The sequence below is a fragment of the Tachysurus vachellii genome, chromosome 19, assembly GCF_030014155.1.
Source record: "Tachysurus vachellii isolate PV-2020 chromosome 19, HZAU_Pvac_v1, whole genome shotgun sequence".
Lineage (NCBI taxonomy): Eukaryota > Metazoa > Chordata > Actinopteri > Siluriformes > Bagridae > Tachysurus > Tachysurus vachellii.
The window spans coordinates 4,347,501-4,362,500 of NC_083478.1; the positions used below are offsets into that span (position 1 = coordinate 4,347,501).

General features: G+C 39.2%; 1 protein-coding gene across 6 annotated transcripts in view; it reads left to right on the forward strand.

Moving 5' to 3' along the window:
* The window catches only part of eya4 (EYA transcriptional coactivator and phosphatase 4), a 44,805-nt gene that overhangs the window by 9,671 nt on the left and 20,134 nt on the right, over positions 1–15,000 (forward strand). For all 6 annotated transcript variants that reach the window (XM_060894799.1, XM_060894798.1, XM_060894802.1 and 3 more), the window contains exons 3-4: positions 7,020–7,069; positions 10,246–10,364. In XM_060894799.1, coding sequence (XP_060750782.1) covers positions 7,020–7,069; positions 10,246–10,364 — 169 coding nt within the window. The remainder of the gene's footprint in view (positions 1–7,019; positions 7,070–10,245; positions 10,365–15,000) is intronic.

Consider the following 15,000-nt stretch of genomic DNA (forward strand, 5'->3'; position numbering starts at 1 on the left):
ACTTCGGGTCCAGACTGAGCACATTATTTAACAAGCACGTCGACATCTGGGAAGCAATTCATCATTTAATTAAAATGCGCCTGAAACCCGGCCTCTTGTTAATGAGATTAATTTAAATAATTAACGAGCTGCTGACACATGCACGAGGCCTCATGAATAATTCAGCAGCATTTTATGTCAACTCCAATCAGAAGGGAAAGGGCCACTTTAATGCTAGAGTGCTTTTTTATATAAAGTTTCAGTTTATAATCTAACACACACACACACAGACACACACACACACATTAAACACACTTGGACTGATATGCAAATGTATTTACAAACGCCCACACACACACACACACACACACAGTGTAGGTGTGCCTTGTATAGTCTGGTGTCCAGTTTCTTCCTGTCCCCCTCCCCCCCCTTTTGGACTATGCCATTCTGAGCACGCATCAGGTTGGCATGGAAACGGCACAGTCTAAAAAAATCATATAGGGAGGTCCCAGTGAGAGGAGTTTTAAAAAGTTTGTATTAGATGATCTGATAAATGTAGGCGCCAAAGCAAAGTGAAATCAAGACACACAAAGTTTTCAAGTAGGTCATCGCTTCTTTTTTTTTTTTTCTTGTTTGCTTTTTCAAATGATTCTTGGATATTCAGCAGTGATGTGAAGCTCAAAATAAAGTGTACAGTAGGTGCAAACCAGGGTTGATCATGTTTAATGCTCTTTCACCATCAGGTGTCATTTTAGACAATATGGCACATCATTATATGACCTGGAGAAGGTTCAGGCATTGATTTATGTTCTCCTGTGTGTGGGTGTGTCTTCGTTTTCTCTTTCTTCTTCTCTAAGAGTCTCTCTGACCTGCAGAAAGGAGCATTTCTGGGAGGAGACGTGTGGCATAGTCTTACACCTCCCTGGGGCTTTTTGAAATGTGTGTGTGTGTGTGTGTGTGTGTGTGTGTGTGTGTGTGTGTGTGTGTGTGTGCGCGCACACAGGTTGGGGAAGGGGGTGGCTTGAACAATGCTTTACATGAAAGCATGAAAAGAAAGGGTATGAAGTTACAGTGGTAAAAAAGCATAATACTCCAAATGAGAACAAGTGTGTGTGTGTGTGTGTGTGTGTGTGTGTGTGTTTTGTGTGTTTTGTGTTTTGAGGTGTCTAACAATAAGCCTGGACCTTCTGTATGTCCCACATAAACAAGTGTGTGAGGAAGCTTACTGATTTCAATGACATTGGGGAAATGTTTTTGAGCTCCATGTTTGGTGTGTTACTGAGAGTTCCAGCTAAGAGCAGAGGAAATTAATCATGGCCGACTGGCATCATGTATTTTTTCAGGAATTCATAAGCTTTTGATCTTTCCACCGATTTTAGTCCCTGTGCTGTTGAAACCTTTTTAATTCCTGTGCCACAGGTGGTACTTTTCTGAGGAACTATTGATGTGGACAGAACCGCTTCTAGCTATAAGTGGTGTAAGCAGTCGCTCAGGGCCTCCGAAGCCACCAGGGGCCCCAGAAGAATGAATGCACTCATACAGCTCTAAGCTCTCAGGTTTGATCCTGAATCTCAGGTTACTGCGTGTGAGAAGTTTCATACTGTAAGTGTCTGTCCAGGTTTCCTCTGGGTTCTCTGGTTTCCTCCCCCTTAACATTCTAGTAGATGGATTTTATGATCACTAAACGATTGAGTGTCTCTGAGGTGTGAATGTGTGTGTGTGTGTGTGTGTGTGTGTGTATACACTGTGCCTTGTGATGGACTGGAATCCCAGACAGGGTCAGCACTGGGTATGAGGTGGGAATATACCCTCACACCTTGAGGCAAGCCACATTTTGGCAGGAGAAAATGCAGAACTCCACAGAGAGTAACACGAGCTCAGGGACCGAACCTTAAGGTGTGGACGTTACCTGCTGCGCCGCCGTCTCACCCTGCACTAATACTCCATTGAGAAAACAGACACAGTTGATGAGAATGTGAGAATAATCCCAGGTTTAATCATTGCATGCTAAACGCAACATTTGTAAGACACTTGCACGATAATTCTTTTTCACGTGTAAGTCACGTGTTTTTATTTTCCACATTATTTCTGTATTTTCACTTTCTAAAGCAGATGTATGGTGATTTTATTATGTCGCTTTGTAGAAGCCAACATTCTGTTTTCCTATTTAAGCTTAGACAAAAATTTATCAAGAGTAACTCCTCCTAGGGCTTTCGAGCCACATGCACCAAATTCGGATATGTTGTAGACGCTGGTCTGAAGTTTGTTGCTATTACTTTTCTAAGCGATCCGAGTACCGGTACTTCCGGTACCGGGTCTCAAAGTGGCCTTTTTTCCCATGGACTCCCATTATAAACTTTGGAGGTTTATAACTCGGCGAGCTTTCGAACTATCTACACCAAACTCGGCCAGCTCCTTTAGGGTGATACTCTAAACAAACTTTTAAATTGGTGTACCGACTGGCCTTTCGGTTGTGCCGCAGCCCCGCCCCCAAAATATGCAGTATCAAAAAACTTTTTACAACACGGACATGTGACATATCAAAACACTCAGAACAATGAGGGGAACTTTCTCACGTGTATTCTGATGACTTCACATGCACCTCCAAATGTTTTGGCACCCTAGATTTCTGTTTACTTGCTTCCAAAAGTAACACTGACCCTTATGTCCACTCGCCTCCAAAAAACACCAGCCTTTGCAAATACTTGCATCGTCAAAGCCAACATCAAAGTTTGTCGCGCCGAACTTTATAAATCTAGTTAATATTCTATTCTTATAGATATTTAAGGGTTTACTGTTTCATTCACACATGATTGTATAACCGTATACACCACCACAAATGGGACATTCATTCATTCATTTTCTACCGCTTATCCGAACTACCTCGGGTCACGGGGAGCCTGTGCCTATCTCAGGCGTCATCGGGCATCAAGGCAGGATACACCCTGGACGGAGTGCCAACCCACCGCAGGGCACACACACACTCTCATTCACTCACGCACTCACACACTATGGACAATTTTCCGGAGATGCCAATCAACCTACCATGCATGTCTTTGGACCGGGTGAGGAAACCGGAGTACCCGGAGGAAACCCCCGAGGCACGGGGAGAACATGCAAACTCCACACACACAAGGCGGAGGCGGGAATCAAACACCCAACCCTGGAGGTGTGAGGCGAACATGCTAACCACTAAGCCACCGTGCTAATTAATTAATTTATTTATTTATTTGTTTGTTTGTTTGTTTATTAGTTTATTATTCAATAAATCACAATTACAATTTTTTTATGTTTTTTTCTGTCCAGAATTTTTCACTTACTGCACAGAAGGTGTGACTTTTAAAACTAGTTTTGTCAAGAGGTTTTTATTTTTTTTTTATGATAGTAGTTAAAAAAAAAGCTGGAAAATCATATTTAAAAAATATTTATTTTATTCATTTATAGCCGGTTTTCTGCTGAAACAGAAATGGTTTCCTGGGACCTCCTGTGAGTGTTGTGTGTACTACTGATTGCTGATCTTCAGTTTTATATACAGTCATCTCGAGAATTATTGGCACCCTAGAGAATAGCAAAAATGAACACAATGATTGTATCAATGACTTATACAATCAAAAAGAAAATTAAATCCGGTTTAGTTTGTGTGCTTTTCATGTTATATTACTTCCCATTCGAGTCTTTAGACTGATTGTATTTTCAGTCTGTGAACCAGGAGCAGGACTTTAAAGCTCTCCAAATGCTGTTAGACGTAATGATGAATAAATGTAAATGAATCAGATGTAATTCTGGAGCTGAATTTAGATGTGTAGCTTAATGTCTGCAGCTTTTCTGTTGTTTATAAATCTCTGCATTCACTGAGAGCTTTTGAAGAATCAAGTCATGGGTTTTTAGGAGACCTGATTTTGGGAGAATTCTTATTGCCAAGACAAGGTCCCTTTTTTCCCCCAGGAACTATTTGAGATTCCGGATTGTGTATAATCTGTTACTTCCCATTAATGATGAAAGAACAGGCACCTATTCATTCCTGCTGGCTTAGCACACACACACAGTCACACACACACACACACACACACACACAGTGCATGTCCGGTTCTCGTCTGCACCTGCATCCACAAACACCTCAAACTCATACCATCAGCACACATACACACACACATACACACACACACACACACACACACACGGTGCATGTCCAGCTATTGTCTGCACCTACATCCACGAAAACCTCAAACTCATACCATCAGCACACATACACACACACATACACACACACACACACACACACACACACACACACACGGTGCATGTCCAGCTATTGTCTGCACCTACATCCACGAACACCTCAAGCTCATAGCATCAGCACACATACACACACACAGACAAACACACACACAGACATGCAAACACAAACACACACACACACATACACACACAGTGCATGTTCGGCTCTCGTCCTGCATCCACAAACACCTCAATCTCATAGCATCAGCCTTTCAGTGGCTTAGATTAGATTTATGCATGCACACACATGCACACAAACACTCACACACACACGCACAGACATACACTGACACACACACATACAAATACACACAAACACATACACATACACACACACACACATGCTAACACACACACACACAAAACACACAGATATCTTTGAGTATTTGGACCTTAGTAAAGTAAAATAAGAGCTGCAAGTGTGTGTGTGTGTGTATGTGTGTACACGGGTGAGCGCACGTGTGTGTGAGACATTGCACAGTGACCACTCAATATTGCAAACATGCTGAACCCCTCCCAAAACCACACGTAACATCTGACACACATGTGTATTCATGTACACGTGTGTGTGTGTGTTTTCAATTACGGCCTCATATGACTGCAGGCTCTGTACTTTGCAAGGGGTAAGTGGTCTAAATTGAATATGAGACATTTATAGACATTCTAAATTTCTCCACGCTTTGATCCAACTTTCTGATCCATCTTTTGTCCTTCCGAGCACGTCATCAGGAAAGCTGTGGAATTCTGTAATATAATGTCGATTAAAAAAAATGTAAGAAAAGTTCTTAGGGACAGAAACACAAGCGGCTCATTAAATGATACTGACAAATAAATTAAAAAAAAAACACAGAAAGAAAGACAAGAGAAAACATTTTGGAATATTATCTTTAAGCAATAGCAGGCGGTTCAGGAGGGATATACTAATCAGAGTGTTTGATTTATTCTCCACCTGCACGAGATACAACACAGGAACATGAGGAACAGACTGACTGAGAGTTTGTAATTGACAAGCTCTAATAAATGTTTATGATGTGACGTACGTAAAAATGTTTGTGACGTGACATACAGTACGGCTAAGTACGGTGACCCATACTCAGAATTCGTTAACTGCATTTAACCCATCCAAAGTGCACACACACAGCAGTGAACACACACACACCTTGAACACACACACGGAGCAGTGGGCAGCCATTTATGCTGCGGCGCCCGGGGAGCAGTTGGGGGGGTTCGGTGCCTTGCTCAAGGGCACATCAGTCGTGGTATTGCCGGCCCAAGATTCGAACCCACAACCTTAGGGTTAGGAGTCAAACTCTCTAACCATTAGGCCATGACTCCCCAATATAAATGTGCCTCAATAAATTGATTTAAAAAAACATTTAAAAGTTTATTCAAAATCAGTTTCAACTCATTAAAAATAATAATAATAATAATAGTAATAATAATAATAATAATAATAATAATAATAATAATAATAATAATAATGAAAATTATTATCTTTAATTCATCCCTATCTTCAGTTATAATGATTAAATAATCCAGGATTTACTGTGTTTCTTATTTTGTGCCTTTTTTTTGCTTATTAGACAATTATCTGTCTGTTTTGGGAGCATGCTGAGCTTTTCTCAGTCGTGTTAAACATTTGAAGTAGTTTTGATTTTGCTTATCTTATCTTCACATATTCCAGCTTGTTAGGAAGTTGGGGTCAGAGCACAGGGGCCAACTATAAAACAGCAGAGGGTTAAGGACCTTGCTTAGGGGCCCAACAGTGGCACCTGGGCAGCATTGGGGTTTAATCCTGTTAAATGAATCAAACTTTTGTAACTGGCTATTGTACCTATAAGGAACAGATAGTTTGTTAAGTAAGTCTTATTTAAAACAGGAAATATATAACAGTCCTGAACTATCGAAGGGTCGAAAGGTCGTTCTTTTACAGAGCTGAAGGAGAATAGAAAAGATACACGGAAGCCGTCATTAAAAGCAAACGGTTGTAAGAAACATGCGCACGATGACATGGCTAAAAGGTGCTGACAAATAATAAAGTCCGCTAAAGCAAACGGACGAGGATTCAGGTTAAATAACACATTCAGAACTACCATTTGGATCGTTTGACATTATTATTATCTGTCCATGATGATTCAGGCATTACTGTAGAATCTTTTGAAACAGGATCTAATGTTCTTATAGGAATGAGACACCTTTAAAAAGGTCCTAATACAGTGTCCAGTATCTCTAAAGAGTTTGTTGATGTATTTGAACAATGTTACAAAGAGATAAAGTAAAGGTACAGTAAAGTGATGAAAATAATTCTATATTAAATTATTGTTTGCGCTGCAACAGGACCGATGTATAAAATTTAATTTTCATTTCATTTCATTTTATTGTTACTTTTTTTTATTGCAATTCACATCTATGTGTATAGAAGTAGAGCTCAGTCCAAAAGTCTGAGATATGGAATTTTTTCTCTTTCTTTTAAAAGAAACAGAAGCTTGTTGGTTCAGCTTTGTACAAATCTCTTCTGCTAAATCTAGTGAGATAAAGAGATAGACAGACAGACAAACAGACAGACAGACAGACAAACAGACAGACAGACAGACAGACAGACAGACAGACAGACAGATAGATAGATAGATAGATAGATAGATAGATAGATAGATAGATAGATAGATAGATAGATAGATAGATAGATAGATACCAGTGGGATTTCGGTCAAACAATGTTTTGTGTGAGAGAAAAATTATTTTATTTTTTCTGTTCTTCTGCAGGTGAAGAAACCTCTCTCTGATCCTCCTGCTTCAGACCATTCTGACAACAGGTAACTAATACACACACCGACACACTACTGAGTATCCAACACCAGGTCTGTTTATATGAGAGAGAGAGAGAGAGAGAGAGAGAGAGAGATGTTAAAATCATTGCATATGTGAGTGGGTGTACTGTAAGATTTCTGTTAAGAGTTTGTTCAAAGACTATTTAGTACCGGGGTCTCTGTGTGTGTGTGTGCGTGTATGTGTGTGTGTGTGTGTGTGTGTGTGTGTGTGTGTGTGTGTCTTTGTAGGCTTGGATTTTGTACAGATGTTTCTGCCATAGACAGGAAAAATCAGCTATGTCTATTTGAATGATGTAGCCTGATTAAAGAAGCAGCCATGAGAACGTGAACTAGAAAGAGCAAGAGAGAGAGCGAGAGAGAGAGAGAGAGAGAGAGAGAGAGAGAGAGAGAGAAGAAGAAGAAAATTGTTTCATATAATATAATCAGATGAATAGTGTCAGTATTTTGATAAGAATTGTGTAAGTTGTGAGAACTTTACTGTCCTTTGAGTGTCTCTACTTTATGTCATGTGACATAAAGAGTTCATAGAATTGGGGTAAAAAAATTGGTATTATTTTGCATGGAGAACTATTAATGTAATACTCTTAGAAAAAAGGTTGGATGATAAACAGTTTTATCTTAATGACCAGTTTACACGTGGAATCATTTCGGAAACTTTGTTGTAGGACTAAATTTGGTTGAAATACTATTACTTCCGTTACTATTTGCCACATTAGATCACTCTGTTAAACAAATGTTTATAGAGTTATAAATGCCCCTCCTGGGATATAGGTCAGTCGGGGAAGGAATCACGCTGCCCAGTAGGCTCGCTATATAAAAATGTTCAACTAGATTTGTAAAGTTCGTCGCGACAAACTTTGATGTTGTCTTTGACGATGCAAGTATTCGCAACGGATGGTGCTTTTTGGAGGCAAGTGGACATAAGGATTAGTGTTGCTTTTGGAGGCAAGTGGACAGAAAGCTAGGTTGCTAAAACATTTGGAGGTAAGTGGAGACAAGCATGTGACATCATCCAAATACTCCTGATGAAGTTCCCCACATTGGGCTGATTGTTTTGATATGTCACATGCCCGGAAGGCCAGTCGGTACACCAATTTAAAAGTTTGTTTAGAGTATCACCCTAAAGGAGCTGGCCAAGTTTGGTGTAGATAGTTCGAAAGCTCGCCGATTTATAAACCTGCAAAGTTTATAATGGGAGTCTATGGGAAAAAAGGCCAATTTGAGACCCGGTACCGGCAGTACCTGTACTCGGATCGCTTAGAAAAGTCAAAGCAACAAACTTCAGACCAGCATCTACAACATATCCGAATTTGGTGCATGTGGCTCGAAAGCCCTAGGAGGAGTTACTCTTGATAAATTTTTGTCTAAGCTTAAATAGGAAAACAGAATGAAGAACAGACTTGTCAGTGAATGACCAGGTTGCCAGATTGTTTGGGATTAAACAACTATGTGAAATCCAAGTACTTGATTTATAGCAAATGATTTTATTACAAAAAATTCTATTATAATAAAAATTTCGCTACACGTAAGTCAAGACAGTGTGTTTGTGGTTTCGGCAGAAGCGTTTATCCAGTAAGATATATTACAAAGATTGGGATAAAAGGGAAATTATAGAGACTCTACATCAGTAATTTGTGTGAAATACATGTTTACCTGTTTAGGCAAATGCTCAGAATTATTTCTAATATTTCTATATTTTCTAATGGCAGAATTATTCAGGTCTTTTGTGATGTAATTAGGGCAAAATGTTTGCTGAAACCTGTCAACTTTGGTTAATGATGTTATCGGAAAATAAAGTTAAACAAAGGTACGTCTAAACCTGTTGACCACCACAATGAGCTGCTAGACTGCAGGATGGATGCTGTAAGTTCTCTGCTGCATAAGTCAAGTACGACAGCAAATCGACTTTTGCACCTACCTCATGTATTCTGAGTGGAAATGTACATTTATATTTATTTATAATCACACCATCCGGTGTCACCCAAATGAGGATGAGGTTCCTCTCAAGGTTTCTTCCTCTTCCATCTAAGGGAGTTTTTCCTCACCACAGTCACCACAGTCACCTTAGGCTTGTTCATTAGGGATAAATACAAACACATTTAAATATAAGTCTAATATTAATCTTGATCTTTTCTATAATAAACATTTTTGCACTTCATTTCCTATGTCCTGTAAAGCTGCTTTGAGACATAATATAATATATAATATAATTTTCTAAAAATTGTAGTAGTAGTCGGCGGCACGGTGGCTTAGTGGTTAGCATGTTTGCCTCACACCTCCAGGGTTGGGGGTTCGATTCCCGCCTCCGCCTTGTGTGTGTGGAGTTTGCATGTTCTCCCCGTGCCTCGGGGGTTTCCTCTGGGTACTCCGGTTTCCTCCCCCGGTCCAAAGACATGCATGGTAGGTTGATTGGCATCTCTGAAAAATTGTCCGTAGTGTGTGATTGCGTGAGTGAATGAGAGTGTGTGTGTGTGTGTGCCCTGCGATGGGTTGGCACTCCGTCCAGGGTGTATCCTGCCTTGATGCCCGATGACACCTGAGATAGGCACAGGCTCCCCGTGACCCGAGGTAGTTCAGATAAGCGGTAGAAAATGAGTGAGTGAGTGAGTGAGTGAGTAGTTTTCAGGTACTTTTTGTTGGAACGTCAGTTGTGAATTTTTCTATGATTATTTTCAGCTTCCCAAGACAAACTTTAATCACATCCAGTTATTATTGATTGGATTAGCATGTTCTCTAATGAGTTAAAAAAAAAAAAAACAGGCATATACTGTAAGTGTATCACCACGTGATTGCCTATTAGGAATGACTCATACACTAGAAATAAGCATTTTATACAAATAGTTTAACTTAGCATGTGCTCTGTGAGCTAAATATGAAGGAAGTAAAAACCATGGATTCTTATTGGCTTCCCCACATATGAGACTAACATTGAACTGTCGCTGTTGCTTCTAGGAGAGAGTCATATTCATTCAGCCAAACACGTGGCATCTTCCAACAAAATCACTTTCAGATTTTATGATTCATTTCCTTTTATTCTTTGTCCTTGCCTTCCTTTCATGCTGCTTCTTATTCCTTTCGACATTTTGAGGGCTTTCTTTCTCTGTGGACTAAACCCTAATATTCGGGCTGTTTTTGGAGTATCTGGTCTGATCTGTTGGCAGGTCGTTGGAGATGCAGGAACTAACCAACCCTCAGCACACAGTCGCCAGTGGCAGCGATGGCAGCTCCAAACTGGACAAAAGTCTCCTCTCTAACAACGTCTCGACCAATGGAACAGGAGGTGAGACGTGTAAAGTATGGAAAAATATTGTCATAGTTGTGCTGAAATTTGTCTGTTGTATATCATGTTGTTAAAAAGACAACCCATGTCATAGTACCCATATTGCCATAGCTGCCAAATGCTGGATATGTAAATATCGATTGCATTGCATTTCAACATCAGACGATTCTCAGCTTGAAATCTCAATTCTGATTGGTCTAGTCTTCTGTGAGGAGATGTTTATGTAGCATTTTTTGGAAAGGAGCCTCCAGTGTCAGCAATGGAAAATTGGAAAATTGCTGTAACATAAGCACTAGCAGGAACTAAACACTTTAAGTAAACACTTTAGCATATGCTGTTATAAGAAAATCTATTGTTGTAAAAGTAACATCCTCCTTTTTCTTAATCGCACCGCCTTGATTATTTTCTTATAACAACAGGCCCCCAAGTGTTGCATTCTTTCCTTATAGTATATGCTAAGTTGCCTGTTTATAAAGTACATCTAGCATTGGGATGTTCTTCGTCAGGTCACTTTAAATTTGCCTTAGCATGGGTTCTGCAAGATGGAAATGTCTGAATTTCACTTTGACTGATGACACACAGACACATTCTTCCACCTAATCCCAAAGTTGAGACGTTCAAAGAAAATGCAGGTCACTGAAGCAGTGAATGCTTGCTGTCATATTCCTGGAAGGGTCACATGCTGAAAATGATGAATCTGTTGTCACGAAGCGATGAAATAATATTCGGCTACGCCGTGCCATTCAGACATGCTTCAGGGGTTATAACTGGGACACAGAGTGGCTTCTCCGTACCATCTCAGTATTACCTCCAGGCTGTACTGTTCATGTCAAACATGATGAATCCATGGAGTTGGGTTGCTGGTGCCAAATTCAAATCCTTCCATCAGGACTGGGATATTAGTTCATCATTTATATTTGCTCATTTTGGACAGGTCTTACTCATGGACACAGCCAGGGTAGCTTGGTTGTGAGGGAATTTAAACTCATAACCTTTCCGATAATCAGTCCAAAAGCCTTAACCACTGAAACACCATTTCTTCTTGTCTTCTGAGTAACCCATTCAAGACAATCCTAAGTGGTGTTCCCAAGCGTTTAAATGTGATTTGCTATCTACAAACCTACAAGCTTGTTTTATTTATCTTTTCTGAAACCTTCTCATGCTAGTGCACAACAATTTCAGGTTCTTCATGAAAGCTATTTTGAAGTTACACACAGCTCCAAAAATGTGCTTATATCATAACCGGTTCTAGAAATCCTTGTGTACCTGACTTATACAAGGGGGGTGTACCATTTCTGTGCAAGCAGGGGAGCGCTAATAAATTAGCATCTCAGTGTATATTGTACAGTGTGTACCAGAAGTAGTATGAATGTTAGAGTACCAAAATGCAATCAGTCATCAGGCAGTTACAATTTCATTAGTGGTATTTATCATGTACGGTTGTTATTATAAATAAAGCAGTTCACAGTTACTGTAGAAACTCAGGACTGTTGAAACCTTAAGCAATAACTGTTAAGATAAAAAAGACTTACATTTGTCGCTTATACATTACAGCACAGTGATTTTTTTCACACATAACAGTTTGTTAGGAAATCAGGGTCAGAAAGGAAACCAGAGCAACTTATATTTTTATCTCATTTTATACAACTGAGCAATTCAGGGTTAAGGGCCTTGCTCAGGGGCCCAGCTTGGTAGCTTGGTATACCAATTGGTAGACCAAGGCCTTCACCACTAGTCTACCACATCCCTAAACAGCATCCCTGGAGCAGAGATGGTTAAGGGCCTTGCTTAAGAGCCCCAATAATGATAAACCAGAGTCTTAACTTTGGAGCCACCACTTAATGCCTGGGCATACTAGGGTAACCTGTCAGATGTTGTTGTGTCTGAGAAATTGGCATGTTGTGTCTGTGACATCGTTTGGAATAAATGTACTGTATTTCAAGAAAATGATTGACTTTTTAAACCTTGTTTGTCTTAATTGTCATCTGAACATGACTACGATTCTGTTCAGTCACAATTAAATATTTAATAATGCATTTTAAAATATTTTAGAGCATTCATTGCAGTTGACATTCATGCAAATGATACATGTCTGTAAGATCTATAAGTTTTCAGACCAATGTTATATTTATAATGGAAAATTTCACCATATGAAAGGTTTAGATGTGACTGAGAGCAGGTTTAAACTCCTGTAATTAGTCTGTGTTTTGTATGCTCTGCACAATCACTGCTAATTATCCTCCATAAATGTGAAAGCTTTGTTAAGTTTAATTCTTTCTAACAGAAATACTGAAGCGTTTACCAACGTACTCTCTATCCATTTCATCTGTTGTGTATGTCTGATTACCACAGAAAGAAATTTCAACATATTCCTTTGTACTGAGATAGGGACACACACACAAAAAAAAGGTTTACTCCGAAACCCTTCATAGTGGAAATCAAAGGCCAGTTGTTGAACTCAAAAACTATTCAAAAAATATCTTAAAAAAATATTAAGTCAAGAAATATTTGGTATAATAATAAAATAATAATAAGGATAATACATAGAGAATACATTTCTGAACAGCTTTCATGCTTTTACCAAACCTTGTTTATCCAACAGTGAAGAAATACACAATTAAAGTTACTTAAACTTCTCCAAAGTTTTTATGTCACTTGTGCATGATTCCGATTACGCTGACAACAATTCTTTTTCTGAAAGTAAATTTAAATTTAAAAATCTATACATTTAGAACTACTTTTTGAAATTAGATTAAAGTTATATACTGTCTATTACGGGGTGTCCAACCAGTCAGAGACCAAGAGCCACATTTTTTACTGTGTACCCGCAAAGAGCCACATCATACACATGGGCACACGTGAACATCACCTTTTTTTTCCTGCCTTTTTGAGAGCAAACTTGACACAAATTGTTTACTCAAATAATCTTGCTCCTACTGGGAACCTTTGAGGTATTTTCATCCCACTCACATGCGCGTTTGACGAAAATACCGTATTGAACTGAAGCGAAGCGAACACGCACAATATAAAAGACACAAATACAAACTTCGATACGAACGTAAGAGCCGCATGAAACCGGGCAAAGAGCCGCATGCGGCTCGGGAGCCGCGGGTTGGCCGCCCCTGATCTATTAGAAAGAAACTTTTTTTTCAGTACAGGAAAATATACCGTATTGACATTAAATTTTACTGGCCACTAAACATTGAACGATACAGAAAATCTGTTTTACAGGTAAATAACATTTAATTTCATCCTGAATGTAAGATGGATTCACAATATTTTGATTGTATTAACTTGGACTTTTAAAAGGAAATGAGGCCTCAAAGAGAGTCATAGGAGATATGAAATTAAATGGAAAAAAAAATTAAGGATGATATATGTGTATACATATACATACATTATTTATATATATATATCATTAGAATGGTTTAAAGGTGATTTCTTTCTTATCTTTTTAAAAACAGTTTTAAATGAACATACACAAAAGCCATATGCTAGGTAATAGTTCGAGGAAAGTGATTTTGTTAACAGAAAAGGGTTTGTGTTAACATTGTCTCGTTACCTCGATGTTTATAATACACTGGGACTTCTAGAAGGTTCTAGAAATAATTGCATGTATGAGTGAAGGTCTGGGTTCATGTCTGGAGACAGGAGTGTGTTTCCTGCCACAGTGAGTGCTGTTCTGGTAAAAAAGTAGGGCAGGGAGATTATTCATTCAGTCATGAAGGTCAAATCCACTCTGTTTTGATCGGAAAATTACGCTGAGTCATTAAGAGTCAATAGGAATAAACCACGATACGTGTGTGTGTTTGTTCGGCAGAACATTTGGCTGTTTAAAGTTTGTGTTTTGCGTTTGATTGATAATCTGGTGCACTGAAAGATATTTCCTGTATTTAGAGATTTTTATTGCCGGGAGCAAAATTCTAAACAAAATCGAGAAATCGTGTTAATTAAATACACATTCGTGTTCACGCTTCAGATAGCTATTTCCTTGTGTGTGTGTGTGTGTGTGTGTGTGTGTGTGTGTGCGTGTGTTGGGGGTGGGGGGGTGTTGTTGTGGGCAGCAGTGATCTCATCTGGTTTTGACGTGCTGGCTGAATGAAACAATAGAGGAACACAGAGAGGAAAAGACAGCAGAAGTCTGTAAATCATTCTGATTGGACTGCAGCTAATGATTTTAACAGACACACACACGCTGCCAAAACAGCGACATATTCAACATTCTCTATAGTTTACCTCATCATTACACATACACACATATACACACAGCAACTGACAAAGAGCCACAGGCGAGCAAGAGTCACACTGCCTGTGAAAGCTCATTCACCTTCTGAAAGTGTACAGTGTTTAAAAATGAACAGCAAAGACTTGTGCATTGGGGCAAACTGGTGGATAGGGATGGGTCTTGTGAACAATGTTGATTAATGATTAGTCGTTGGAAATCGTCTGATTTGGCAACCATTTTGTCTGTGATTGGTTGTTGGTTCAAACAAACGAGTCATTGGAAACAGTTTTGATCTGTGATTGGCTGTTGGTAAAAATGTAGATCAGTGATTAATTTTTGGATAAAATGTTGATCAATGATTGGATTTTGGTCAAGATGTTGCTCTTTGGTCATTTGGAACTGTTTTGATCT